The sequence below is a fragment of the Thecamonas trahens genome (genome assembly GCF_000142905.1).
Source record: "Thecamonas trahens ATCC 50062 unplaced genomic scaffold supercont1.18, whole genome shotgun sequence".
NCBI lineage: Eukaryota > Apusomonadida > Apusomonadidae > Thecamonas > Thecamonas trahens.
The window spans coordinates 146025-172575 of record NW_013657662.1 but is presented as its reverse complement, the minus strand read 5'-3'; the positions used below and the strand labels follow the sequence as shown (position 1 = coordinate 172575).

Genomic DNA, 26551 nt, shown 5'->3' with positions numbered 1-26551 from the left:
TCCCCCCCCCACCTGCGGATGGAAGGCGCCACGAAGGGAAGCGGGTGTCCAGTGAGCCTGGGCGCACTAGCCTTTGACTGCAGGGCCATGCTGCCGCAGCTGGCTTCCCACCTCGCTGCCACCTGTCCGGCCCTCCCGCCACCGTCGGCGGGCTTGGTGAAGGGCTTTGCCGCGCTTGCAGAGGCACTGGCTGCACTCACTCGCTCTGCTCTGGTCTCGATCCGGACGTCGACCCGGTGCGAGCCGATGGACAGAGGCAGCGCTGGCGATGGGGACGATGACGGCGGATGCGGTCACTCAGCCGGGCTGGATGCGGCTCTTAGGGCGGGGTTGAGGGCAGGGCAGCGACTCGCGGACGTGCTGGGTGTTGATGTTGCTCCGCACTGGACGCCGGATGGGTCGATTCTGGGCATGGCGATGCTGCTGTGGTCGCAGATGCGCTCAATTGTCCTCCGCAGGACGCTGGCACTGCCGCACGGGCTGGCACTGCACGCGGTGTCGCCGGCGCGGGCGCGGGCCCAGCTCCGGTCGGCGCTCTCTTCGTATCACGTCGATCTCACCCGCACCCTTGCCGGCTCGCGCTCGCCTTATGCGGCTGACGGCATAGACACGCCACCTGACAGCGTGGCTATAACGTACGCGCAGCCGACGTACCGGGTCTGCACTGCCAGCGACGCGCTCTCTGGCGACGCACTGGTTGTGGGCGCTGCGGTGTGGATCGAGGAGCGCGGAGGAGATGACGATGGTTGGCGGGCAGCGCATGCTGTTGACGGCGTCCTGTACCTGCGCCGGCGGGTGGACAAGCGAGTGCGTCTGGCGCTCAAGCTCGAGGCCGGCGTGCCCGACCCGCTGGGAGAGGCCCAGGTTGTTGGGCTCTTTGCCGGCAAGGGCCACGAGCTTGATCCGCGCCGAATGATGCCGCTCGAGTACAAGGCGAGCACCAAAGGTCGGCGCCTGCTTGTCACCGGTGCATGGGATGCCCATGGCCTGTTTGAGCGCAAGCTCATTGGGCTCACCCGCAGCCAGCGCCAGGCTGTCGACGCCGGCGTTGCCGAGTCGTCGACGTTTCCAGCGCACGTTATGGTTGTGGCAGATCTATTCTTTGCCGCGCTCGGGCCAAAGCTCCGCATCACGCTCCCGCTTACGGTGGTCGCGCGCTCGCGCTCCGCCGAGCTCCCACCGCCTCCCTCGGCTACAGTTCGCCACGCACGCGTCCGCCACGCACTGGCCCTCGCCGACTGTGGTGACCATTACGCGCTGTATCGCGGTGTGCCAGTGGCGAGATCCAAGGCAGAACCGGCGGAGCGCCCGGCTTTGACTCGTAAGAGCAAACACAGGCGGAGGCACCAGGACGCTCCTGCTGCCCAGGTTGAGGCTTCGGGGGGCGTGTCGAGGGAGACGTACCAGCACAAGCGGAGGCGGAAGCGGAAGCGAAAGGGGCGCACGACCGAAGCCAAGCCCCAGGCCGAGACTGAGCCTTTGGCTACAGCCGATTCCGGGCCCAAGGCAGATGCTGGGGCCGAGGCTGAGTCTTTGGCTACAGCCGATTCCGGGCCCAAGGCAGATGCTGGGGTCGAGGCTGAGTCTTTGGCTACAGCCGATTCCGGGCCCAAGGCAGATGCTGGGGTCGAGGCCGAGTCTTTGGCTACAGCCGATTCCGGGCCCAAGGCAGATGCTGGGGCCGAGGCCGAGTCTTTGGCTACAGCCGATTCCGGGCCCAAGGCAGATGCTGGGGCCGAAGCTGAGCCCGTGACTGCAGCCGATCTCGATCCTTCCGCCGTACCAACACCCACGCTATCGAAGAAGAAGGTTCGCAAGCACAAGCGCAAACGCAAGGAGCGCAACGGCGGCACCGATGCAGCCCCCTCGCCGACGGCCGATCCCACCGCCGCCACCGATGCCGAGGCACTTGCGCCAGAAAAGAAGCACAGACGCCGACACAAGGACAAGGATACCACTGCAGCTGCCGCCACAGCCGACGCCAACGCCGGCACCCATGCCACCACGGCCACAAAGGACCATAAGTCAAGCCGCCGTCGGCGCTCAAGAACCGATGCCGGCAAAGCCAAGGCAGTCCTTCCAGATCGCCCCCAGTCCAAGTCCAGGCCCCAAGCCAAGGGTAAGGGCAAGTCCAAGGGTCGGGCCAAGTCCAAGGGCAAGGACAAGGGCAAGAGCAAGGGCAAGTCCAAGGCCAAGTCCAAGGGCAAGTCAAAGTCCATGGGTAAGGGCAAGTCCAAGGGCAAGACCAAGTCGTAGCGAATTGAAAAGAACTCGTCGATGGACAGAGCTCAATATTTTTCGCCACAGTCGCACCTGCATGCCCAAGCCACGTGCCCGTCGTTGTTCCGTTCGTTCGGAGCTGGGCGGAACGCACGGCGGCGAGGGCCAGTGGCCCCTCTTCACCCTCCTCCCCTCCTCCCTTACTCCGGCCACCCTGTCCACTTCCACCTCTCCACCCCACCCACACAGGAACCTCGGCCCCGCGCACGCCCCAGAGAAGACCTCCTTCGGCGCGCCTTTACCACACCCCGTGCACCCACCCACGTGCCGACCCAACCCCCGCACCGCCACCGCCTTCAACGGGTCAAGCAGGTCCGCGACCGAGCCAGGCAGAAGCCCCTCCCCCCCCCCCCCCCCCCCCCCGCACCCCCCCTCGAGCTCCTGCTATGTCTGCTGATCCGGTGTGGGCGTACGGGCTGTACGACTACGAGGCGCGCGGCGAGGGCGAGCTGAGCATTGCCTACAACCAGGTCTTCGAGGTTGTCGACCCGCTTGACGACGACCCGGACTGGGTCGTCATCGGCCTCGACGACGGCACTACAGGCTACGTTCCGGCGTCGTACATTGGATACTACGACGAGCTCGACGCGTCGACCACCAGTGCCCCGGCAACGGTCGGTGACGGCGAACCAGTCGCAACTGATGGCGCCGGCGAGGATGCTCCCGATGGTCAATCTGGTGGCCCGCTCGAGGTCAAGGTCAAGGAAAGGGCGTTCAAGACCAAGCTCCGCAAGCTGTCGGAACAGGACGGTAGCGAGACGTCGAACACGGTCAAAATCGTGTCCGCGCCCAAGGCTGCGGTCAAGCGGTTCAAGGACATTGTGGAGGAAAAGTCGCTCGATGTGAGCCACCTCGACAAGCGCGAGATGCAGCGACAGGAGGCCATCTTTGAGTTTATTGTCACCGAAGGCATGTACCTGGAGGACTTGCGGACTATTGTCAACGACTACCTGGTACCGATGCGACAGCGGGTGGACAAGGCCGAAGAGATTGTGCCGGCCGACGCGCTGCAGACCATGTTCTGCAACGTCGAGGAGCTCATTCCACTCCACGAGGCGCTGTTGAAGGACTTGGAGGCGCGGCAAGAGCAGTCACCGATTGTCGACGTCATTGGTGACGTGTTCATCAAGCACGCAGAGACTCTCGGCCCTGCATACACCAAGTATTGCATCAACCACCCGCGGTCTGGCCTCGTCACCAAGCGGTACAACTACGACGGCTCGCGCCTGGAGACGTTTCTCATCTATTGCGCGTCGCAGCCCAAGACCAACGGGCTCTCAATCGACTCATTCCTCATCAAGCCGGTCCAGCGCATCTGCAAGTACCCGCTGCTCTTCCGCGAAATCATCCGCAAGACCGACGAGGACTCGGCCGACTTTGCCGACCTCAATGCGTCGTCACAGGCCATCGAGGCTGTGCTCTCGTCGATCAACGAGGCCAAGCGCAAGGATGAGGCGTTTCAGCAGCTGAAAGACGTCATCGAGTCCATCGACGGCGCCGAGAAGCACGGCCTCGTCCAACGGTTCCGCTCGATGGTCCGCGAGGGCGAAGTTGTCGTCGTCGAAGGCTCCAAGGCCAAGGAGCGGTACGCCTTTCTCCTCACCGACCAGCTCATTCTTGTTGCCCGCAAGTCGTTTGGCAAGAAGCAGTACCAGCTCAAGTCGCTCCTCCCTCTCGCCTCGCTGCTTGTCACCGAGAACTCTGGCGACTCGCTTGGGCGTTTCCGGCTCGTCAACATGTCGGAGCGCTCGGAAATGCTATTTGGTTCGCCCGACTCGGTCGAGACCACTCGCCAGTGGTACGCCGACGTTTCGCGGCTGGTCAACGAGTGCTCGGCGCAAGGCGGGCTCATTACCGGCCCGGTCCTCATCAAGACCTCTGCGGCCATTGACGACACCGAGGATCTCGACGAGGCCGCCAAAAAGTCGCTGCGCGCCAACAAGCGCCGCTCGCTCACCATCGGCAAGGCGCTGCCGCCGCCACCACCGGGCTCGGGCGCACCGCCGGCGCCGGCTGGCGCCGCCGCCAGCCGCCGCCGCCGCGGCTCGCTGGACGCCTCGTCGGCTCCGTTGTCCAACAACCGATTTGCCCGCAAAAAGCCCCAGCCGCCGCCGCCGGGCCGCACCTCGCGCCCGCCTATGTCGGTTGCTTCCTCGCGTCCGACGTCGCACAGCTCGCTCGCAAACTCACGGCCGGGCTTGTCATCGTCGACGCCGACGCTTTCGCTCAGGAAGAATCCGCCGCCGGCGACGCCTGCCCGGTCGCCGGTGCGCTCGCCGTCGCGCTCACCAACTGCCGGCAAGATGCCCCCACCGCCGCCGACCTCGTCGCGCAAATCGCTCAAGGGGGCCATCCGCAATCGTCCGCCGCCGCCGGCGCCGACACGCTCGGTCTCGAAAGTGGCGACCGCCAAGGCCAAGGCCGCCTCACCCTCGGGTGCGACGTCGAGTAGACCCATGCCCGCAACGCCAGCACCTGCGCCTGCTCCGGCACCAGCACCAGCTCGCGCCCAGCGTAACTCGGCGCCAGTCTCGACCGGCAGTGGCCGAGTCTGGAACCGGACGTCAACCGTCGGCGCGAGCTCAAGACGGGATAACCCGCCGCCGCCGAATCCGCGACGAGCATCCGCCAACATTCCAAAGGCGTCGGCGAGCAAGGCCGCCAGCACGCGGGCCCGCGGCCGGCCGGTCCCGCCGCCTCCTGGCGGCGCCAGCACAAGCCCCAGCGGTTCTGCCGCTGCACCTGCCTCGACCAGGGCTTCCGGCAAGTCTGCGCCGCCCTGGTCGCAGTCGCGGCCCAATCCTGCGCCTCCAACGACGGCCTCATCCAGCTCGACATCGCCGAGTGCCTCTTCTGGGACCGGCAATCCGCGGGTCCACAAGTGGCAGTCGTCCAAGACCAAGACAACAACACCAGCCGCCTCGTCGGCTCGATCGACAGCAGGCAAGGCGCCGCAGAAAAAGTCGGTCCTTGACCGGTGGCCGCCGGCTAACAACTAGGTGTGTTAATACACGCGCAGAACAGGCATAGAGGGCGAGTGGGGGAGCGACGAGGCCGGCGGCGGGTCGCTGGTCTCACTTGACTCGGGTGCGACTGGCGTCGACGCCGATAGCTGGGCCATTGACTTGTTGTGCACATCGAGGTTGGCAGATGAGCCGCCATTCGGCGACTGGTGAGGGGCTTGCGCCGCCGGCTGGGTCGGTGAACGCATAGACTGTGCGCGCTGCGGCAGCCGCGCGCGCGGGCGGGAGCGGCGGACGTCGGGATTCGACGCCCTCGCGCTGTTCGAGGCAGCAAGATTGGCAGGAGATGCGGTGCGAGCGCGCGGCGAGGCGGTAGCCGGCCGCGGCTGCGACGGCGACGGCGGCTGCATGTGCGGCGGGGGCTGCGACGACGCGGTGGTTGGGCGCGAGATGCGGCCTGGCGTGTAGCTCGCGTCGTGGTCGTCGACAGCCCACTTGAGGGCAAACTCCGAGTCGAGGGCGGCGAGCTTGGCCTCGTACTCGGCGTACTTGTGCGAGACCTTCATGTCCCACAGTAGCTGCTTGCGTCGTTCGCGGTAGCGGAACTCGTCGGCCTTGAGCTCGGCGAGCATGGCGTCGCGGTCTGCGCGGTCTGCAGCTGCGGCAGCGATGCGGTCGGCGGCGGCGCGGCAGCGGCTTGCGCGGCGGGCACGGATATTCTCGGCGTGTGCGTCACGGCGGGCAACAATGGCGGTTCGCTTCGCCTCCCACTCAGCGCGGGCAGCGGCGGACTGTTCACGGGCCTCGGCCTCGGCGGCACGAGCGCGGGCTTCGCGTTCGGCCTCGGCAAGCATGAGCTCATTGTGGCGGGCGAGTTTGGCAGCGCGGGCGGCGGCGACACGCTCGCGGGCCACCGCATGTCGCTGCTGCGAGACCCGGAGCGCGGCGTCGAGCTTGTCGACCTTGGCGGCACGGGCAGCAGCGGCACGCTCGCGCTCGGCGGCGTCGCGCTTGGCAAGCCGCTTGGCGCGGCGGGCAAGGTGCTTGGCGTAGCGGCGGCGGGTGCGAATGGCGCGGGCGCGGCGCTTAGAGTACGCGCGCTCGGCGTGACTGAGTGCAGCGTCGCGCTCGGCGTGTGCAGCAGCGAGTGCGGCCGAGTGGGTGGCGTCCGAGGCCTCGACCTCAGCCTTGGCGCGGGCCTTGAGCGCGTCCTCGGCAGCACGAACGCGGGCAGCTTTGGCGCGGCGCTCGGCATCGCGCATCTCGGCAAGCGCAAGCCGGGCGGCATCCTTCGCCTCGTGCAGCTCGTGCTCTGCGCGCTCAGCTTGCTCGGCGGCAAAGACGGCGTCCCGAAGCTTGTACCGCTCACGCTCGAGCTCTGCGGCGGCGGAGGCGTCTGCGGCGCGCTGAGCAGCGCGGGCCTCCTCGTTAGCAAGCGCCTGGCGGCGAGTGGCGCGTAGAGCAGCGGCATCGCGGTCGGCAGCGACAGCCTGCGCCTTGCGGACGCGGTGGACAAAGCGCTCGTGAGCGGCCTGCTCGTCCGAGGCCTCGCGGAGCGAGACCCAGGTGAGGACGCGGGTCTCGCGGGAGAAAGACGAGCGGACCGAGGCTGTGGCCGCCGCCGCCATAGGCGAGAGGGTGCGGCCTTTGACCCGGCGGGGCGAGCCTGAAGCATTGGCAGGCCACGGCGAGGATGGTGGCGAGGGAGTCGGCGGCGGATGTGGCGGGCGTGGGTGTGGAGACCGTCGAGCGACGACATGCGGCTGTGCGGTGGCTGCGGTGGCACCTGTGGCCGGCATGGTGTGTGTGGCGGGTGTGTGTGCAAGGTAAAGGAGATGGTGTGTGTGTGTGGTGGGGGGTGGGGGGGGGGAGGGCGGGAGAGAGAGAGAGAGAGTGTGTGTGTGTGCGTGGATGTGTGTGTGTGTTGTGGCAGTGGTAGTGCGGGGGGTTGGGAGGGGAGTGGCCGACTGGTCACTGACCATCGACCGTCGACCGTCGACCGGTGGCCGGTCACCAACCAGTCACCGGCCACTGACCACAGTTCCATCAGCCACATCTCTTTTTTCATTCGCTGGTGCCATGGGTGGACGCGAGTCCAAATTGAGTGCCGAAGACCTGGCCGAGCTCCAACAGAACACCTACTGTAAGTGAGAGGAAGGGGAGGGAAGGAAGGGAGGAAGGGGGAAGGGGAGGGGTGGATGGGGGGGAGGGGGGGGGGGGGGGGGGAGGCGGTGGTGGTGGTGGTGGTGGGTGGGGGAGGGTCGGGTCGGGTCGAGGCGGGAGAGAGTGCGCAGGGCAGGTACTCACGTGTGGGTGAGGGGTTTGTACAGGTACAAGGGCTTCCGCAAGGACTGCCCGTCGGGCGAGCTGAACCAGGAGGAGTTCCAGAAGATCTACCGCCAGTTTTTCCCCTACGGCACCTCATCGTCGTTTGCAGAGTATGTCTTCAACGTCTTTGACGCCGACAACAACGGGTCGATCGACTTTAAGGAGTTCATCTGCGCACTCTCTGTGACTTCGCGGGGGACGCTGGACCAGAAACTTGAGTGGGCCTTCCAGCTGTATGACCTCGACAACGACGGGTACATCACCCGCGACGAGATGCTCAAGATTGTCGATGCCATCTACAAGATGGTCGGCAACATGGTCAAGCTGCCCGAGGACGAGGACACGGCCGAGAAGCGGGTCGACAAGATCTTCCGCCAGATGGACAAGGATGTCGACGAGCGCCTGACTCTTGAGGAGTTCAAGGAAGGCTCGCGGAATGACCCGTCCATCATCCAGGCCCTGCAGCTGTACGACGGTCTCATTTGATGCGGGCGCCGTGCCGTACAAAAGGGCCATGATACCCCTTGGCCGCGCGGTTCAGCACGCGTGAGCCGGCCTGCGACTTCCTCAGCCAAGCCGGACTCGATTGAACACTCACTTTGCTTTCTACACCTGGTTGGACAATGCATCGTTTCAATAGAGCAGTGGATCAGAGAACAGAGGGAAAGGGGGGGGGGGAGGCGAGAGCGTGGAACAGATCAAAGGAGTAGCTTGCTTGCAGGTACCGAGGAATGTGGACCGGTGCGAAGCGCAGTTACAGAAGAGCACAGCCGCTCTTCTTCTTCTTGCGGCGGAGCGGCGGCGGCATGACGGTTGGCAGGCGCTCAATCTCGCGAACAAGGGTAAAGAAAACCTCCTTGACGTTGTGGCCCGACTTGGCTGAAGCCTCGATAAACGGCACCGAGTACGAGCGCGCCAGCGACTCGGCCTCGTCTTTGGGGATCTGGCGGTCGTTCTCGAGATCGCACTTGTTGCCGCAGATGACCAGCGGGACCTCGGACGCGTCCTTGACCCGGAGGACCTGGTTGCGGAAGCCAGGGACTTCCTCAAACGATGCCCGCGACGTGATGGCAAACACAATCAGAAAGCCTCCGCCTGTCCGCATGTAGTTGTCACGCATCGCCGAGTACTCCTCCTGTCCGGCCGTGTCCAGAATGTCCAGGATGACAGACTCGCCGTCGATCTCGTACTGTGACCGGTACGAGTCCTCAATCGTCGGATCGTACTCGTCCACAAAGTGGCCCTGAATGAGCTGAATCGTCAGCGCGGACTTGCCCACGCCACCGGCGCCCACAACAACAAGCTGGTACTCGGTCATTGTTGCCTGTACCCATACACATCCATCAAACAGCCGCCAGTCATCCAGTCATCCAGTCCCGTCTTCATTGTGAGTCCACCCCATTCCGTCGTCCCGCAGCACCCTCCGGAAGCCCCCGGCGTCAGGAGGTGTTGTTGGCAGCTTTGGCAAGAGCCCCACGAGCTGACCGCCGGTCCAGCTCCACCACACTTGCACGCGCATGTCGGGGGCAAACAAGGTGGGCACCACGCACACCACGCACACCACCTCACCACGTCCCACGTACAGACCAGAGCACGTGCGGGTGGTCCCAGTCCGGCAACAGGGGGGGGGCAGTTTTGTGGTTGGCAAAGCCTTTGCCAAAATGAGCATTGACGCCCCAAACGGGGGGGGGGGCCAGGGGGGGAAGGGGAACCATGGACGGCGCTCCACGCGACACACCAGGGGGCGGCATGCTTTCGTCATTGGCCTGAGCATAAAGGGTAGGGGGAAAGGTATTGCATGCGGTGGCTTGCACACGCTGCTTGGGTACGTACTCGAGAGTGGAGTATGGCAGTCGTGGGAGCGAGTTGGGCGAATTGGCCTGTGTCGGCAGGATTCAAGCGGGGAATCGGCGTCAGACTTCTCCCGACCTCGACGCAAAGGTGTGTGCCGGGCAATGAACGACGCGTTTAGCGGTGCAAGGTCGTGGCAGCGGTGTGATGAGGGCGCGAATAAGCCAGTGGCGGGAGAGAACGTGGTCGGCAAAGAGCCGGCGGACGGGATGGGTCAATGAGCCTCCAGATCAATGTAGCGGGCTTCAGGAACAACACGGGAGATTTCGCGCTCAATGCGGTCGACCTCGTCGGCGAGCTGCTCGATGATGTCGTCGCCGTACTGGACGAGAAAGGCCTCCATTTCTTTCTCCGACTCGATGGCCATGAGGGCGGCAAGGTCGATGTTGCGCTTGCGGATGAGGTGCTTGGCGATCTGGCGGCCGTCAAAGTCGATCTCGGCCTTGAAGCGGATTTCGTCGAGGCCCATGAGGACGGCCTTGACCTCGTGGACGGCAACGACAGCCTTGTCGGCCTCAAGCAGCGAGAGGATCTGGTCCTGCGAGGTCTTGGGCATGGCTTTGCCGACTAGGTCACGCATGTTGCGACGGATGATAAAGGTGGCACAACCGGCCATGAGGGCGCCGACCAGGAGCGTGCCGACCGAGTCGTACACCGGGTTGCCGGTGAGGTACGAGGCAGTGATGGCGGTGCCGGCAATGACAACACCGGCCACCGCCGCCGAGTCCTCGACGAGGACCGCGACCGCCATCGGGTTGGCGCCGTCGACGACGTAGTCGAGGAACGACGCATTGGCCTTGCGGGCGTCGGCAGCGACAACCCGGGCGGCGTAGGCGAGGGTGGCAGACTCGATGGCAAAGGCTGCCGAGAGCATGGCGAGCGAAAATGGAAGCTCAGTGAGCTCCGGCGGGTCAAGCAGCGTGTCAATGCCGTGGTAGGCGGCAACACCGGCGCCGAGGAAAACGTGCCGACGCCCGAGATGAGCGCCCAGATGTTGGCCTCTCGCGCGTAGCCGTATGGATGCGACGGATCGGCCTCGCGCTGCGACCGCTTGATGCCGACCAGCAACAGCGATTGGTTGGCCACGTCGGCCGCAGAGTGCAGCGCCTCGGAGAGCATCGCACCCGAGCCCGAGAGCACAAACGCTACCGCCTTGCCGGCCATGATCAGCACGTTGCCGGCCATGGCCGCATACACGGTTGTGCTCGACGACGACATCGACTTGGTCGGCTTGAGCGGAAGCGCGAGCGTGGAGTCTTTCTTCTCCTGCCGCCGCTTCCGCCGCCGCGCCACCTTGCGAAGGACCGAGAACGGGAGTGAGTCTTCCAGCAGCCGCGGGTCGCCGGCGGCAGCAGCCGCAGCTCCGCTGCTGTCACTCGCCTCGTCATCCTCGCGCCGCCCTCCGCCGCCCGGGAAGCCCTGCATGCCCCAAGGCGGAGGGCGGAGCGGCGGATGTGGACGAGGAGCATCGCCCTCGACAGCAGACGCCGACGCGGAGTTTGTTGCCGACGCCGCCGCGGCTGCTGCGTCACGGAAGAGCTCGGCAGCGTGGGCACGTTCGCGACGGACGCGCTCGATGTTGTCGAGCGAGCCCCATGTGTGCCGGGCAAGGTCCTCGATCTCATCTCGGCGGAACCAGCGGTGCTTGCCGAGGACGGCCACCGGATGCAGGCCGGCGTTGCGGATCGAGGCCGACGAGACAAGGAGCGAGGAGAGGGCCTCGGCCTCGGTAAGCACGTCGCGGTGGTCGAGCTCGTTCTCCGGACCGTCTTCGACCGAGCGGCCGCCACCATCACTCGCCAGCCAGCCACGAGCATACACTGACGCACCCGCACCCGCAAACACCGTCCGTGCGCCCCATATCCTGGGCTCGGGCCCTTGCCCGCCACGGGCTTGGTTGCGGGTGCGGGCCGCCGCCGGCAGCGGCAGCGCTGGCAGCGCCGGGAGCACTCCACGAGCTGCCGCCAGCAGGCGCCCTGTTCGTAGCATGAATGTGTGTGTGTGTGTGTGTGTGTGTGGTGGTGGGGTGGTGTGTGTGGGGGGGGTGGGGGGCGGGGGAGGAGTGGGTTGAGGGTTGAGTCGAGTCGGCGGTCGACGCGACCGCGGCTGGGTGGCCTGTGGAAGGTCACCGCCGGTCTAGGCGGTGGGAGTCGGGCGGCAGGACTCTGGGCGACGGAAACTCGGGGGGGGGGGAGGACGATGGAGAGGAAGGGGATCGCGGATTTGTTACTTGAAGATGCGCAGCTTGTGCGAGTCGTAGGAGACAACAGCGATGGACGAGCTTGTGGCGGCGACGCCCTGGAGGAGAGCGCCGTCAACGGTAGCGGCAAAGACCTGGGTGACATTGGTGAGGTCTGTAAAGTCAAAGGCGTAGACGCACGAATCATGGCTGGCTGAGACAACGATGGGGCGCGAGCCCATGAGGGCGAGGCCGGTCGGCACGCGCGCGTGGGCGTGGACCTCGGTGATTAGCTCCGGGTCTGATAGCGAGAAGAAGCGGAGGACGCCGTTGGCAAAGGCGGCGACGACGGTCGAGCCATGGGCGACAACGGCGGTGACGGGAATGCCGTCGCCAGAATGGATGCTCCGGACGGGCGCACCCGACGCGGCATCCCAGACAATGACCGAGCCCGAGTCGTCGGCCGAGACAAAGAGAGTGGCGCCCGGAGCGGTGGTAGCGTTGGCGTCGTCGGGCGCGATCGCCACGAGGGCGGTGATGCACGAGTCATGGGCCAAGCCTGTAGGATCAGCATCGCCATCGCCCTCGCTATCCGAAGCGTCCAACTGAGCCAGCGGCTGGCCAGAGAGGATGTCAACGACGCGGATAGCGCCGGTGGACATGCCGGCGAGGAGGACAGCGCCGGCCGAGCCCTTCCACGACGGGACAACGGCAGCGGCAGAGAAGAAGAGCGAGACATCGTCGGCATCGAGTGCGTGCTTGACCACGGTCTGCGTACCTGTGGCGTCGAGCAGGGTGACGGCATCGGTAGAGGCCAGCCGGAGGAGGGCGCGGCCGTCGGCCCGGTCCCAGCCCGAGGCCATGATGGCTCCGGTCGGGCTGTAGGGAACACGAGTGTGCAGCGTGCCGTCGGGCTCAGAAGCCGCCATGACTGGTACCATGTGGACCCTCCGCTTGGAGACGTAGGCGTAGTGCAAGCCATTGGTGGAGAGGTTGTTCAGCAGCGGTGCGGGCGAGGCTTTGAGTCGGACCACCCGCGGCTCGGTGCTGAGCCCCAGGCTGGTGCATGAGGCGGCACTCATCACGTGTATGTATGTGCGCGTGAGTGTGTGCTTGTGCGTGTATATATGTGAGTGGTGCGAGTGTGCGAGTGTGGGTGGAGTGAGGGTCCCTCGGCCCTCCGTGCCTGTGCCTGCCCGCATCAGCTTCCCGATCGATCACGCCATGCCCGCCTTTGATCGCGCGGCCTTTCGCCACGGCGACACTGACGGCCACGGCTGGCTCTGGCCTGGTCACACCGCACCCGTGAGAACGGGCATGATGTCTGCGGCTGCGGACGCGGCGGTGGCCATGAGCAACATGCAGAATGCAGAGCTGGGCGAGGTGATTGACCTGGCGCATGCGGTGGAGAGGGCATGGAAGTCGGTGGCGGGCGAGTTGGACAGGGCGCGGACAACGGTGCTGGAGGCGGAGGCCGCCACGGCGTCGGCGCAGACTATGGCGGCGAGTGCGGCGCTGGCGCAGGGGAGTACGGCGGCGGCAGCGGGGGCCATGGCACATGCTTCAGTCGACGGCCTCGTTCGCTCGTCTGAGGCTGCGGCGCACTCGGCCGCGGCGCAGGTGGCCCAGCTCGCGGCAGAGCTGCGCGCTGTTCGCGCCCAGGCGCAGGTACTGAGGCAGGAGAAGGCCGCTGCTGAGGCGCGTGCTGCTGCCGCAGAAGCCACTGTTGCCGCCAAAGACGCAGAGATTGATGAGCTTACTCGCAGACTCGGCGCTGTGCTGGGCACGAGCTCGTCGCCATCGCGCCCGCAGGCCGTGACACAGGCACCCAAGGCGGCGCGCTGGCGCGCCTCGTCAGACGACGCCGCGCTCGCTGCCATGCTCGCCCAGGCCGAGGTCGAGTCGCGCGAGCGCGAGGCGGCGCGCGCTCGCATTGCTGCTGCCCGCCGGCAGGTCGACTACCTGCCGCCGGCGATCATCCGTGGCGAGCCAAGCCGCGGGCCGGGTGAGGCCGGGAGCTCGTCGGTGGCGGCGGCGCTCTCGGAGCTCAACGCGTTCCGCGCATTTCTCGATGGGTGAATATTTTACAGCTCAGTGTGGAGATGGAACGGGGGGCTCGGCGGCGGCGGGCGTGCCGACTTGAAGAGGACGTAGTCGAGAAGCGCCGCATCGGCGTCCTTGAGCGTGGTCATGTAACCGGCCATGGTCCGCCCGTTGTGGGCACGCGGGAAGAGCGGGTCAAAGCCGCGGGCCATGGCGAGCTCGTACTCGAAGTCGACGACTGCGGCAAAAACTCGCTCGTCGCACCAGGTCTGCTGCGGGAGGCCGGGCTCGGGCTGGCCGGAGCACGAGGCGGCGTGGACGCGCGGAGCGATGACCTCCGCCTTGAAGGCAGCGGCATCAAACGGCGTGGCGCCGGCCATATCCAGTACTGTGTGCAGGAGCTCCTTCTTGTGCGGCGTCTCAAAGGCAGCATGCGAGCCGAGCGATGGGTTGACATTGAGCTCGATGACCCACGGCTTGAGGTTGGCGTCGAGGTCAACGTCGACACCCAGCAGCTGAAAGGTGTTGTTGGGATACGGCACATACGCGTCGATGAGCCCCGAGACCTCGTCCTCGACTGCGAGCACGGCCTTGAGGAGGACGTCGTCGATGGCGGCAAAGATGGCGGCGTCGTCGTGACCGGCATCCGCCAGTTGGCGGCGGATGGCCGAGATCGACCGCCGCAGCCCGACGTCGTCGACCTCGGGCGAGTCCGAGCTCTCAAAGCCGGGCGTGTGGGCGTTGGCGGCGTTGTTGGTGATGTGGATGTTGATGTTGGCCGGATCCAGGGCGTTGGCAGCGCGCGAGGCCGACCACGGAATGCCGGCAAACTTGACAATGCCCTCGCGGGCGACAAAGACCCGCAGTGGATTGACCGACGTCACCAGCAAGTAAAGCCGGATGGAGAACTTGTGGCCGTCGACAAGCAGTGGATTGCCGATGTAGTCCTGGACGAGCCACTCGCCGTTTGCCGGCGCAGCCGCCACCACGTCTTCAGCCGCTACCACCGAGATGTCCTGCCCGCGCCCACCACACACTGGCTTGATGATAAACCGCTGGTCTCCGCCGGACGCCACCACCGCTGCCGCCGCCTTCGCCAGCGCTGCCGAGTCGGCTGGCAGCACGTACGAGACCGGGTGAAAGTCAAAGCCGCCGTCCGGAAACGCCGCCCGCTTTGCAGCCACTGACCGCGCGAACGCATCCTTCTTGTTCAGCAGAGTTGACATGCCAGGAATCCGGTTGACAAGCTGGTGCGGACCGAGCTCGCCATACCCGAGCAGTGGCCAGTCGCCGGTCGGCACGCCGGGCAGGCCGACCCTCACCCAGAAGAGCCGGCCCCACGGGCTCGCCATCCGCATACTCAGTCCACGCTCCTTCAGGATCTGCAAGACCAGCCAGCCGTTCGACCGCATCTTCATCCGTCGGGCCTGCCCGGACTGTTCCTCGCTCTTGCCGTCACCTTCCGCGCACACGCGCAACATCAGCGGGTGGTCCTCTGGCGCCGCGCCCGCCGCCTTGCATCCAGCAGCCTCGGAGTCCCACAAGCCTCCGTCACGAAAGTCGCCGTAGAAGACCGTCACAGATCGCGAGACCTTCCACGGTAGCGGGAACCGCTTCGCCAGAGCTTTGCGCGCCTCGGCATCGACCTCGCTCGCCTCGCCAGCCGCCACCACCACCGCAACGCCAGCAGCAACCAGCAGAGTCAGAGCCAACACCGTCCGCAGGCAAGGCACCTTTTCGACGGCCATGGAAGCACGTCTACGTCTACGCATGCGTAGAGAAGCGTAAGCGTACGCCCGACTCTGCTCTAGTGGCGGGTGGTTGGTGGCTTAGTCTGCTCCTGTGGTTGTGGCTTGGCAGAGGCGCGAGAATCCGATCGTCGCGGGGGGGGGGGGGGGGAGGGGGAGGGGGGAGAGGGCGTCTGTATGATGTGTGGTACGTGTGGTATGTGTGGTATATGTGGTATGTGTGGTATGTGTGGTATATGTGGTATGTGTGGTATGTGTACGATGCGTTCGATGTGTTGTATGTGTGCGATGCGTACTCTGTCTGCCATGTGCAGTCTGCGATGTATACCATTTGCAGTCTACCTGCGATGTGTACCATGTGCAGTCTGTCTGCGATGTGTACCATGTGCAGTCTGTCTGCGATGTGTACCATGCGTACTCTGTCTGTCATGCCTACTCTGCCTGCCATGTGTGTTACATGTGTGTTGGCCTTCCAACTGAACAGATTGGCGTTACGGACAGAGGTCCACCTCCACCACCCCACCACTAACAGTATCAGACACTCATCCCTCCTCCCCTCCTCCCTCCCCCCTCTATTCCCATACATACCACATACATACACTCAGTCCTCACGCTTTCTCACGCACACCCGTCGTACAGTCGCCATGGACGACTCGGAGGAGATGTCGACCATCACTGACGCCGTTGCACAGGTACACAGCACGAACACCCCCTCCTCCCCCCCCCCCCCCCCCCCCCTCCCCCCTATGCACCCACTCACCCCCACCACCCACCGCATAGCACACTCTCTTAGAGATCTACGTCCAGGCCCACGAGCTCATCAACCTCGACAGGTTCTCTCTGTCGGACCCAAGTAAGTGACCCCAGCTGCTCGCCTTCTTCCCCGCACACCTCCTCCCCACACTCACTCTACACTCATCGCATGATCACCACATCCTCGTTTCCGCGGCACCCATGTAGTGTGTGTGCTGTACATCTGGTCGGCAGAGTCGGCAGAGTGGCTGGAGCTCGGCCGGACCGAGGAGATCCGCGACTCACTGCATCCCAAGTTCCGCACCACCTTTCTGGTTCCGTACATGCCGCAGCGCAAGATGCGGTTTGTGGTCTACGACATTGATGTCCACTCGCACGAGCTGGAAAAGCAAGACGTTATCGGCGAGGTGGTGTGCACACTCGGCGATCTCCATGACGTACCTCGGCATTTGCAAAGTCGCCGGCTCAAGTTCCTCCCGCGCCCGGCGTCCAACCGCGGCTCGCTGGTCACTGTTGCCATCACCATCCACGAGGATCACGAGCTGACCTCAATCGAGCGCCTGTCAATTCTCAAGCGGCTTGTCTCGTCGCTCAACTCGGTGGCTGGCTCTGACGCCCCGTTCCGTGGCTCGGACGCGGTCTCCTTCCTCTCTTCCGAGGTGCTCTCGTTCAAAGACGACCGCGACGCCGCGACCACCGAGCTCGACCTCTTCCTTCGGGTCGGCTACATCTCGCCGGTGGTCAACGGGGCTAATGAGGTTCTCACCCGCCCGCACCAGTTCAATCCGGCGGCATCGCGGCTCGTGTTTGACCCAACCGCGCTGTACTCGGTCAATCCGTACTTTCTAGTGTCTGCGTTTTCCAAGTCCGTCCTCCCCCGCTCTCGCCAGCCATGGCTGAGGCCGAGCGCAACATGCATGCCTCGCGGCTGGTCTTTGTGGATGAGGTTGATCGCGATCACTTTCTCCCGCAAGAGCTCCGCGACTCGACGCACATCCGGTTCGGCAAGCTCGCGCCCGGCCATGACGTTCCGCCGGTCATTGCCGCCACCCTGACCAAGCTCGTCGAGAGGATTACCTACGCCAAGGCGCCTGACATTGACCTCCTCCACGCCATTATTTTGACCTACAAGTCATATGCGTCGTCGCACGAGCTCCTAACCGCCCTTATCGAGCGCTTTCAGACTGGCGGCTCGCTTGAGTACGAGGAGCCCGAAGATTCGGTCATGATCAAGTTTCGGGTCCTTAACGCCTTGAAGCTCTGGGTCACCTCGGGCTACGTTGACTTTTTCGACGACCTCTCGCTCCGCGACGCGCTCTTTGGCTTTCTCAAGTCGATTGCCGCCGACGACTCTGACGAGCCGCTCGTCAAACTTGCCATCGCTGTCTCTACCGCGTACGAGAAGACCGCAGACCGGTTCTCGGGTCCGTCTGCAGATGCCGAAGCCTACTTTACGTCTGGTCATCACCGTGAAGACTCGCCGCCGCCGCCGCTGCTTCCAGCCGACTTTGCTGTCGTCCGCTCGCTCTTTGACCTCGACCCGCTCGAGGTTGCCCGCCAGCTGACACTCATGGAGCACTCAGCGTATTGCCGCATCCGGCTCACCGAGCTCATGGGCTGTGCCTGGTCGAAGGCCGGTCGCGAGGACAACTCGCCCAACGTGCTCTCGGCCATCGAGCTCTTCAACGGCATCTCGTGCCTCTTCCGCGACGCCATCGTGTCCGAGGCCGACGTTGGCACGCGCGCCCAGGCCATCGAGTTTGCGCTTCGCGTCGCCGAAGGCTGCGCCAAGCTCAACAACGTCTCGTCAACGCTTGCCATCATTGCTTCGCTCTCGGCGACTCCCATCCACAGGCTCAAACAGACATGGGCGTTGGTGGAGGCGACTAAGCGCAACGTTCGCATCCGCGCCAACCTGGAGGCGCTCATCTCCAACGAGGGCAACTACAAGGCGTACCGCAAGATGCTCAACAAGGTCGACCCACCGGCGGTGCCGTATCTCGGCATGTGGCTCACTGACCTCACATTTCTCGAAGACGGGAACCCAGACACAACTGACGAGGGCCTCATCAACTTTGCCAAGTACGACCTCATTGCCAAGGTTCTGGGCGACGTCCGCCAGTTCCAACTTATGCGATACCAGCTGGTTCCGGTCGAGCTTGTCCAGGACTTTATCTCGGGTCAACTCAAATCGGCGCTCGACGAGGAGGAGGCCTACCGCCGCTCGCTCGCTGTTGAGCCGCGGACCCGCCCGGCGCCCGACATCAACCAGATCGCCGACGAAAACGTCAAGCTCAAGGAGACCGTCAGGGCCCTTAATCGCAAGGTGGCCTCGCTCGAGTCAGCCAACAAGCACCTCGAGTCGGACATATCTTCGCTCTCGTCGGTCGTCTCGACCATCCGCATGCAACTCGCCGATCTTGCCGCCGTTCACGCCCTCCGGAACCCGGCCGCCCCTGCTGCTCCCGACCAGGAGCCAACCTCGCACGAAGCGCTGTCACCGATCGCTCCTGACGCCGCCATCATTCGCCTCGCTGGCGCGCACCACGACCGCGCCTCGCAAGCGTATCTCATCTCGGCCGCGCCAAGCCAGAACCCCCCTAGCGGAGCCGAGGACGACCCAGTCGATGCAAGCGCAAGCGGCAGCGGCGGTGTTAGCACTGCGGCTGATGGCGCAGGTCCCGCGTCATCGTCATCAGCGAGAGTCTCGCATTCGGGCTTTCTCAAGAAGCAGTCGGGCGGCAAGACTTCCAAGTGGCAAAAGCGGTGGTGTGTGTGCCGCGACGATCACCTCTACTACTACAAGTCGCAGTCGGACTCAAAGCCAGCCGGCGTCGTTGTTTTGCACGGCTGCACGGTCCAGGCTGTCGACAAGTCTGTGTGGGGCAAGGACTGTGCCTTTGAGATCTACCACGAGCAGCGGCGGACGTACCGGTTCTTCGCTGCTGACGACGACGAGCGGGCGACGTGGATGGCGGCTATCACATCACAGACTGACTGAAGCAGAGCGAGAACATGTTTAGTGTGTCGCGTAAAACGAGCTCGCGCTGCTACACGTACCGCCGTGGCTTGCCGTAGCCCGAGGCGCTCTTGGACTTGGTCCGCCGCCGCGCCTCCTTGCCGGACATGCCGAGCGAGGCGATGAGGAGCGGGCGGGCCTGGCGCTCTGACTCGCGCTTGCGGCGGAGGCCGAGAACCACCATCGACGCCAGCTGCAAGACGCAGCCTGCGAGCGTGACCCAGTACCCAGCGCCGGCGCCCCAGGAGAGTGTCCGCGTGCCGTGTTGAGCGTCGGGCGCCAGGACTGCTGAGCCGATGAATGAGCATCCGGGGAGAACTGCCTTGTCAGCGAGCGAGCGCTGCCGGGTGCACGCGTTGTCGGCCTCGGCCGCTGACGGGTATTCGATGGCAAAAAAGGCTAACCCGGCGAGGCCGAGCGCCACGCACATGACCTGCGCACAGAGCGCAAATACGACGGCGTGGAGGCCTAGGCACCCAGTCCTCAGGTTAAGCACCTTGATGTACGCCAGCCAGCAGCAGGCCAGCGCGAGTGCGCCAGACCCAGCCGCCGCCAGCTCGAGGGCAAAGACAGAGTGCAGCAGCCGCATTAGGTGACTGACTCGGTCGTCGGGCTTGTACACTTCCTCGGTGAGGAGAACGTCGAGGACACGGAACCGGGTCTGGTTAACTCGGAACTCGGGCAGCGTCACTCCAGGCAACTCGTGCAGCTCGACCTCGTAAACCATCCAGTCGTCAGCGACCGCAACGGCAAAGGTGGCGATGGCAACAGCGGCGAGGATGGTGGCCGCGAGGGCACCACGCGGCTCATCCCACCACAGCCCGAGAATCATTGAGCCAAAGACAAGCGCGGCGCCGAGAGCAGCGGCACCAAAACCAGCGCCGGGCCCCCATGCCCGGCGAGCTGCCGCAGACTCGCTCGAGCCCGAGAACGCCCCGCAGTACGTCTGCGACACATCGGGAACTGTCGGGCCGCACATGTTGTCCGACGACGCCGCAGACGCAAACTCGGCGCGAAAGAGAAGGATGGCCGCAATGGCGGCGGCAACACAGAGCGTGGCGGCCAGTGCCGAGGCGACCGCCGCCGACCGCGCCCGCGACCGACGGAGCGAGAGCCGGGCGCAGAACGAGATGCCGCCAGTGAAAAGAACGACAAGTGCCATGACACCAGCAGTGAGAACAAGGGCCATGACTTGACGGAGCAGGGTGCGGACGGCCGGATAGGGAAAGAGGGCGCGCGATCCGGTCGAGACCCAGACGCGAGTCGTCACCGCAAACCAAGAGTAGACCATGTGAATGGTGTTGTCCGACGCCGATGGCACGTCACCGCGCTCCTTGAGCGCGTACCACTCGCTCGCAAGCCCGTACACCAGGCACGCCAGAGCGAGCGATGCGAGGAGAACAAAGACCGCACCTAGGTCGACGTTGACGTGGTCAGCCCACGCCTCGCTCAGCGGGATAGCGTAGATATCGTCGTCAGCGGTGTAGAGCTGTGGCTCAGGAGGTAGCTGCAGAGGGTTGCGGTACCCGCCACCGTGTGCCGCCGAGATGTCCGAGACCGCCGAGAGCGACGTGCGCGAGGTCCGCGGATCGACCTGCGCGCCACCGCGGCCTCCCGCCCACATGGGCGAGCCTGCTGCAGCTGCCACCGCCGCGGCGCCCGGACCACTCCCGTAGCTCGGCATGAGCGACGGGCCGGGCCCGCCCCCCATCGAGTTTGGTGAGAGGCCGAGCACGACCGTGCCGTGCGGCTGGAGCAGCGGTTGGCCTTGCTGCGGCTGCTGGCGGCGGTGGGAGCGTGGGCGGCGATGTGGGTGGCTCGACTCGGGGCCTCCGGCTTGTGGGGCAGCCGGGGCGTTGGCCGAGATGATGCGCTTGCGCCGCGGCGAGATGTGGACGGTGACCTGCTGCCGCGGGAGCGACGAGACGATGTGGTCTTGTGGCGGGATGTACGTGGCTGTTGTCGTCGCTTGCCCGTCGCGTGTCCACACCGTGCCCGGCGAGAGGCCTGGGCTGGCCGCGGTTGGCCCGGAGTCTGGGCCCGCCGACCGCGGGACCGACGACATGTAGTGGCGTGGAGTGGAATGGGATGGAGTGGGGTGGTGCGGGGAAGGGTGGGGTGGGTGGGGAAGGAGGTGGGAGGGGAGGGAGTGGGGTGAGGTCGGTTTGCGGTTAAGAGTCACGCGCACGCCGCATTGCCGCTCGACGCCGCTGGCAGGTCTGGGCGATGCGGAAAGGAAGCACAGTTCATTGAGATAGGCGGATGGGCGGCGGGCGGGGATGGGCTCTGGATCACGTCGCAAACAAATGGACGGTGATGCAGAGGGTCATCACGCATCGGCACGGGCATCGGCGAGGGCAAAGAGCTCGGTGTCGGTGGAGAGGGTACGATCGGTGTGAGAGATGGCGGCGGCCCACTCCCAGACAGCGCGCTCGGATGGGAGTTTGGCGCTGCGATCCGAGGAGTAGCCCATGGCCTGGAGGCGGGTGATGAGTCCGATGGACTTGGCGTACTTGTACCACTTGGCCATGTTGACGTGGGCGTCGATGCCGGCGGCCGGCGGCGGGAGCGGAGAGCGAGAGCCAGCGATAAAGGTGAGGTCGGTGAGGAACATGCCGACAAAGGGAATAAGCGGCGGGTCGGCTGCGGCAAGCGCCGAGCGGAGTTCCTTGTATGAGCCCTGGTGCGAGAGAGTGGCGGCGTGGTCGTCAAAGAGCGACGTCGCCGACGACGGAAGCTTGGCCCACACCCGCTTGAGCGAGCGTGAGCGGAGCGCGGCCGAGTTGAGTGCGGCCATGACCTCCATGGCGCCGTTAAAGTTGTTGACGCCCATGAGTGCGTCAAGAAGGAGAATGGCTTTTCGAAGAGCCTTGGCGCGGGCGCGGACACCAGCAGCGCGGAGGACCAGGAACTGGACGCCGCGTGTGACCCGGCCGGAGAACCGGATCATGCGGAGGAGGTGCGGTGCGCGGCGCTCCTTGTCAGCCGATGACCACGCGAGGTTGACAAACTCGGTCTCGGGAATCGAGCGGAAGAGCACTTCCTCCATCATGGAGAGCGCATAGGCCAGCTCGCGGATGCGCTTCTTGGGTGCGGCGCCGAGGTCGATGACATCCGAGCCGTCAGCCTCGGTCCGCACGCCGGCGTCAGGCGCTGCGAGCGCTGCGAGCGCGCCGCGCACGGCCGGGCACGAGTCCTCGGCCACTCTGATCGAGGTAATCGACGCCGAGGCCTCGGTGGCCACAGCGGCGTCGAGCAGGTCTGCAAGCTTGCGCGACGCGACCTCCATGCCGGTAGCAGGCATGACTCGAGTGACAAAGTCGTTGAGCATAGCAGTGAGCTCTGGCGCGGCCACGTGGCCAAAATCGGCCGGGAACCTTGTGAGCCACATCTTGAGCAAGTTGAAGACCCGCAGCCGGATGGGTGTGAGGACGCGAGTGGTGAACCGCGCCGCGTCAGACCGGAGCGGTGGCGTGACGCAGAACCGCATGATGAGGAGTTCGAGGAACTCGAGCGGAGAGCAAAACTCGCGAAAGGTGAGGAGGAAGGCCTGTACAAGGTCGAGGTACGCGTGCCGCGGGTGGGTCATCATTTCGACAAGCTGTGGCACGGTCGCATGCTTGATGCGCTGCTCGAGCGAGGCCGAGAGCGCGTTCGACGACGAGCCCGAGCCCGAAGACGCCGAGCAGACGCCGTGCGCAGAGCCTGCCGAGAGCGAGTTGGCGGTGACGGCGGCGTGCGAGGTCTCGGGCGACTCAGAAGACATCGACGACGCTCCCGTCAGCTCCTCCACCCCGCCGTCCCACAACATCCGGTGAAGCGGTGCCTCTGATGTCTCCGACGCCGCGACAGCAGCGGCGGCGTCAAAGAGCGACTGCGCCGAAACCTTCGTCACGTCTGGGTGCGGGCGAGGAGCAGGGCCGTCGGCGAGCGGCACGGGTTCGGGAGCAATGAGCTCGCGAAGCTTGGCCTCGATCTCGGGCCCGACAAATGAGCGACGCTTGGCTTGCTGTGGCGGAACGGGCTGGCTGGTCTCCGGCGCGCTGGCGAGCGGCGAAAGCGGCGACGGAGAGTCTGCAGCTGCAGCGTTGCGAGCGGCAAGCTTGGCGCCTACCGCAGCATCGAGTTCGCGGTTACGAGCGAGCTCAGCAACGCACTCGGCGCGCAGCGCGTCGTGGTCTTCCTCCGCGTTGTGCAAGTCGGCGGCGGCAGCAGCAAGCTCCTCCAGGGTGAGGATGAGTTCGTTCTTCTCGCCAACGCCGGCGATGACCTCGGACTGCAGCGCGTACTTGCGGGCCTGTAGACCAGAGGTGGCACGCTTGAGCCGGCGGACAGTCATGGTGTGCTTGGTGTGGGAGGCGATGGCTTCGGCAAGCTCGGCTTGCAGCGCCGCCGCGGTGTCATCGGCGGCAGCAGCGTCGGTCTTGACGGCGGCAATGGCTTCGGTGAGCTGGAACGAGGTGGCGAGATGGACGCGATGCTGGCGGCGGAGCTCCAAGCTCTCGGCGGCAGCGTCGGGTGTGCCGGCGTCAGCGGCGGCGTCGCGCAGCTGGGCCTTGGCCAGCTGAACTTGTCGCGCGAGCTTGTCTCGGCTCTGGCGAAGAAGCACGTTCTCGGTGCGGGCCGAGCAAAGTTGCGCTCGTGCCTCGCGCAACGCGTCGAGCTTGGCCCGCAGAACACCTGCGTCGGCGGTGAGCTCGGCGGCCGTGACCGCGAGTGCGTCGCGCTTCATCTGGATGTCGCGATGGGCGACGCGGGCAGCCACCAGCGAGGCGTGCAGCTCGGAGGCCTCACGAAGCGATGCCGAAATGACTGCCGAGGACGAGCACGAGCCCGAGCCCGACGACGACGACGAGCGATGCGACGAGGCAGCCACGTGCGCCGGCGGCAGCGGTGGCGGCGCTGATGTCGTCGAGTTCTGCCCCGCTTTGCCAGAGAGCGCAAGGTCCGAGTATGCGAGTGGATGCCATCGAGCGAGGCGCGGAGCGCGGCGTTACCCTCGAGCAGCTCGACAGTTTCGCCGAGCGCGACATTGACCTGTTCCAGCTCGGTCAACTTGGCTGCGACATTGGCGGCCATGATGCGGCGCTCGGTGACAAGCTCAACATAGCGACGGAGGACCTGTCCGCGTTCAGCAGCCGCGGCTGCGCTCGCCTCCAAGCTGTGGCGCTCGGATAAAACAGAGGCAAGCGTCACAGCAACTTGCTCTTGGAACACGGTCCGTTCCGTCTGCAGAACGGCCAATTGCTGCCGCAGTGCTGCATTCGCCTCGGCCGGCGAGAGGTTGTCCGCCACGAGAGCGACGGTGGCCCTGGTGTCCATGAGGATGGGCAGGTGTATGGAAGGAATGCAGTGATGGTGGTGGTGACGAAGGGAGGGGAGGAGGAGGAGGAGGAGGGGAGGGGGGGGGGGAGGGCTGACGGAGCTGCCACGGAAGAGAGCGACGAGGAAGTGGTGTGGAAGGGCGTGTCGCCAAGTGGTTGTTGGAAGTGGCGGAAAGCATGGAAACGGAAATTGGCGTGCAGGTGCCCCCCGGTTTTGGGGGGGGGGGGGGGGGGGGGGGGGGGGAGGGCAGCGACGACAAGGTTGGCAGCAGTGTCACACGGCACTGGTCTATTACGGCTCGGGCTCGACATCGCTTCCGGCGGCGGCGGCAATCGGCTCGAGCGAGGCAGGGGCGGCGAGGACAAAGGGCGCAAAGACGGCGGAGCGCTCGCGATCGGAGAAGAGGGTTCTCGGGCGGATGTGGGAGAGCGCGACGGCGACGTGCGCCTTCTTCTTTGTGCCCTTGACCTTGACGCGCGGGCGATGCTTGAGCTCAACAGCGATGAGAGTGGCGTACGAGGTGTTGAGCGCCGAGTCGAGGGCTGCGGTTTGGCGCGCGGCGTGGTTGCGCTTGCGGACCTTGTAGGCTTTCTCTTCTTCGAGGGTGCGGAAGACGCGCGCGGAACGTGCGACGGTGGGCGAGTAGTGATGCTCGAGAGCCTGCAGCTCCCACAGAGACGAGGCCTGGGCGTTGGTCTTGGCGGGATCGTTTTCGGACTCGTCGAACGGGTCGGCACCGGCCGAGTCGGGCCCGAGCGGGCCGGAGCCTGCGACGCGGGCCACAAACTCGGGGCGATGGACGAGGGCGACAGTCGCCGGGTTGTTCGTCATCATGTTGAAGATGAGCTGGATGGCGAGGAGCGCACCCTGCGGCGGCGCCGAGAGCGCCAGGCGAGCCAGACGCTTGATAAAGGCGGCGACGAGGTAGTGCGGGAGGTAAGTAGAGCGCATGAACTTGTGCACCAGCTTGAAGAAGCGGGCGCGGTACTTGGCATACAAGACGGCTGGCGTGAGGAGCGAGTAGAGCTTGGCGTAGAACTGCGGGTACTCGAGGTTGTACTTGGTGATGAGCTCGTGCATGCCCGAGAGGGCGAGGACGGCGACGATGCCGGGCTGCTCGTAGGCGTGGGCCAGAAAGTCGAGCCAGGTCAGCGGCTTGAGCACGTTGGCAAGGATGGTCTCTGGGAACGTCTCGAGGATGGCCTTGTAGAGAGCAGGCGTGAGAGCCTGCGCCGAGACCGCTTTGCGCCAGGCCCGCTCGTACGCCTTGCGCACGTCCTTGGCGGTGACAGCCGAGCCGCGCAACGGCTTGGCTTCCGATGACGACCGCTTGCGCTTGCGCTTGCCGGCAGCAGCCTTACCCGGCTCGCCGCCATGCGCCACGGCCGGGAGGATGAACTCCTGCATGTCGTCGTTGGTGGCCGGAATGAGGCCGGCGACGGCTTGCAGCCGGTCAATGACAAAGCCTACGGCGGGCTCGGACGCCAGCAGCGCGTCCGGGAGCTCGGCTAGCGTCTGCAGCACAAAGGCGCGGAGGTCATCGGCGGAGCCGAGCAGGAACTCGTCAAACGGCTGTGCGAGCCGCGGGCCGAGGAGCGCGGCGTAGGCAAAGGCGTCGACGTCAGCATCGGCGAGGACCGGCGGAGCGCCAACCGCGCCAATGATGGCGTTGATGACCCGGGCGAGGAGGTCCCGCGGGACGACGCTGTGCGCCACGCTTGTGCGCGCAAACAGAGACGGCAGCCGCGTCCTGAGCGCGCGTCGGAGGTGCTTGAACAGCATGTCCAGTGCCGGGATCTTGAGGCATGCGTTGGCCTTGACTACCAGCTCGGCCAGCAGCGCCTGGTACTCCTCGAACCGATCGCCGAGCCACTCGACGTACGTGTCCATCGCCCGCGCCGCAGCCTTTGTCCGCGCCGCGGCTGCGCCATCGAGCGACTTGCGCTTCTTCTTGCTCGGCCGCTCGCCGCCGGTCGCGGCCTCGGCGGCATCCTCGACGGCGTCATCCACCGGCGCCCGCACCTCCGCGGCGCGCACGGCGTCATCGCCAGCAAATCTGCGG

The 26551-nt window shown here is 65.5% G+C and overlaps 13 protein-coding genes across 13 annotated transcripts in view; 5 read left to right on the top strand and 8 right to left on the bottom strand.

Moving 5' to 3' along the window:
- Window positions 1–411: 411 nt before the first annotated feature.
- Window positions 412–2256, top strand: AMSG_04399 (uncharacterized protein; the record flags this gene model as incomplete). The annotated part of the gene is made up of 1 exon (XM_013903286.1): window positions 412–2256. The coding sequence occupies one exon, from the start codon at window positions 412–414 to the stop codon at window positions 2254–2256; it is 1845 nt and encodes a 614-aa protein (XP_013758740.1).
- A 384-nt stretch (window positions 2257–2640) lies between these two features.
- AMSG_04398 (uncharacterized protein) lies at window positions 2641–5311 on the top strand. The gene has a single exon (XM_013903285.1). It carries the CDS (start codon window positions 2667–2669, stop codon window positions 5277–5279), a length of 2613 nt encoding a protein of 870 aa, XP_013758739.1. The 5' UTR covers window positions 2641–2666; the 3' UTR covers window positions 5280–5311.
- A 10-nt stretch (window positions 5312–5321) lies between these two features.
- Window positions 5322–6871, bottom strand: AMSG_04397 (uncharacterized protein; the record flags this gene model as incomplete). The annotated part of the gene is made up of 2 exons (XM_013903284.1): window positions 5322–5373; window positions 5406–6871. The coding sequence occupies 2 exons, from the start codon at window positions 6869–6871 to the stop codon at window positions 5355–5357; spliced, it is 1485 nt and encodes a 494-aa protein (XP_013758738.1). The 3' UTR covers window positions 5322–5354.
- A 451-nt stretch (window positions 6872–7322) lies between these two features.
- On the top strand, window positions 7323–8143 carry AMSG_04396 (calcium-binding protein NCS-1; the record flags this gene model as incomplete). Its single annotated transcript, XM_013903283.1, has 2 exons — window positions 7323–7390; window positions 7574–8143. 2 exons carry the CDS (start codon window positions 7323–7325, stop codon window positions 8055–8057), a joined length of 552 nt encoding a protein of 183 aa, XP_013758737.1. The 3' UTR covers window positions 8058–8143.
- A 44-nt stretch (window positions 8144–8187) lies between these two features.
- AMSG_04395 (GTPase KRas) lies at window positions 8188–8895 on the bottom strand. Its single transcript, XM_013903282.1, has one exon. It carries the CDS (start codon window positions 8887–8889, stop codon window positions 8326–8328), a length of 564 nt encoding a protein of 187 aa, XP_013758736.1. The 5' UTR covers window positions 8890–8895; the 3' UTR covers window positions 8188–8325.
- Window positions 8896–9541: 646 nt separating this feature from the next.
- AMSG_04394 (zinc transporter 9) lies at window positions 9542–11411 on the bottom strand (the record flags this gene model as incomplete). The annotated part of the gene is made up of 2 exons (XM_013903281.1): window positions 9542–10323; window positions 10371–11411. The coding sequence occupies 2 exons, from the start codon at window positions 11409–11411 to the stop codon at window positions 9637–9639; spliced, it is 1728 nt and encodes a 575-aa protein (XP_013758735.1). The 3' UTR covers window positions 9542–9636.
- A 221-nt stretch (window positions 11412–11632) lies between these two features.
- AMSG_04393 (uncharacterized protein) lies at window positions 11633–12683 on the bottom strand (the record flags this gene model as incomplete). The annotated part of the gene is made up of 1 exon (XM_013903280.1): window positions 11633–12683. One exon carries the CDS (start codon window positions 12681–12683, stop codon window positions 11649–11651), a length of 1035 nt encoding a protein of 344 aa, XP_013758734.1. The 3' UTR covers window positions 11633–11648.
- Window positions 12684–12921: 238 nt separating this feature from the next.
- On the top strand, window positions 12922–13680 carry AMSG_04392 (uncharacterized protein; the record flags this gene model as incomplete). The annotated part of the gene is made up of 1 exon (XM_013903279.1): window positions 12922–13680. The coding sequence occupies one exon, from the start codon at window positions 12922–12924 to the stop codon at window positions 13678–13680; it is 759 nt and encodes a 252-aa protein (XP_013758733.1).
- A 5-nt stretch (window positions 13681–13685) lies between these two features.
- On the bottom strand, window positions 13686–15392 carry AMSG_04391 (tubulin-tyrosine ligase; the record flags this gene model as incomplete). The annotated part of the gene is made up of 1 exon (XM_013903278.1): window positions 13686–15392. The coding sequence occupies one exon, from the start codon at window positions 15390–15392 to the stop codon at window positions 13686–13688; it is 1707 nt and encodes a 568-aa protein (XP_013758732.1).
- Window positions 15393–16492: 1100 nt separating this feature from the next.
- Window positions 16493–19200, top strand: AMSG_04390 (uncharacterized protein). The gene has a single exon (XM_013903277.1). It carries the CDS (start codon window positions 17038–17040, stop codon window positions 19144–19146), a length of 2109 nt encoding a protein of 702 aa, XP_013758731.1. The 5' UTR covers window positions 16493–17037; the 3' UTR covers window positions 19147–19200.
- AMSG_04389 (uncharacterized protein) lies at window positions 19149–21229 on the bottom strand (the record flags this gene model as incomplete). The annotated part of the gene is made up of 1 exon (XM_013903276.1): window positions 19149–21229. The coding sequence occupies one exon, from the start codon at window positions 21227–21229 to the stop codon at window positions 19196–19198; it is 2034 nt and encodes a 677-aa protein (XP_013758730.1). The 3' UTR covers window positions 19149–19195.
- Window positions 21230–21394: 165 nt separating this feature from the next.
- Window positions 21395–24569, bottom strand: AMSG_04388 (cell division control protein). The gene has a single exon (XM_013903275.1). The coding sequence runs from the start codon at window positions 23894–23896 to the stop codon at window positions 21494–21496; it is 2403 nt and encodes an 800-aa protein (XP_013758729.1). The 5' UTR covers window positions 23897–24569; the 3' UTR covers window positions 21395–21493.
- A 211-nt stretch (window positions 24570–24780) lies between these two features.
- AMSG_04387 (CBF/Mak21 family protein) overlaps window positions 24781–26551 on the bottom strand; it is a gene marked incomplete at both ends in the record, with an annotated part of 2074 nt that continues 303 nt past the window's right edge. The window contains one exon of the mRNA XM_013903274.1: window positions 24781–26545. Coding sequence (XP_013758728.1) covers window positions 24781–26545 — 1765 coding nt within the window. The remainder of the gene's footprint in view (window positions 26546–26551) is intronic.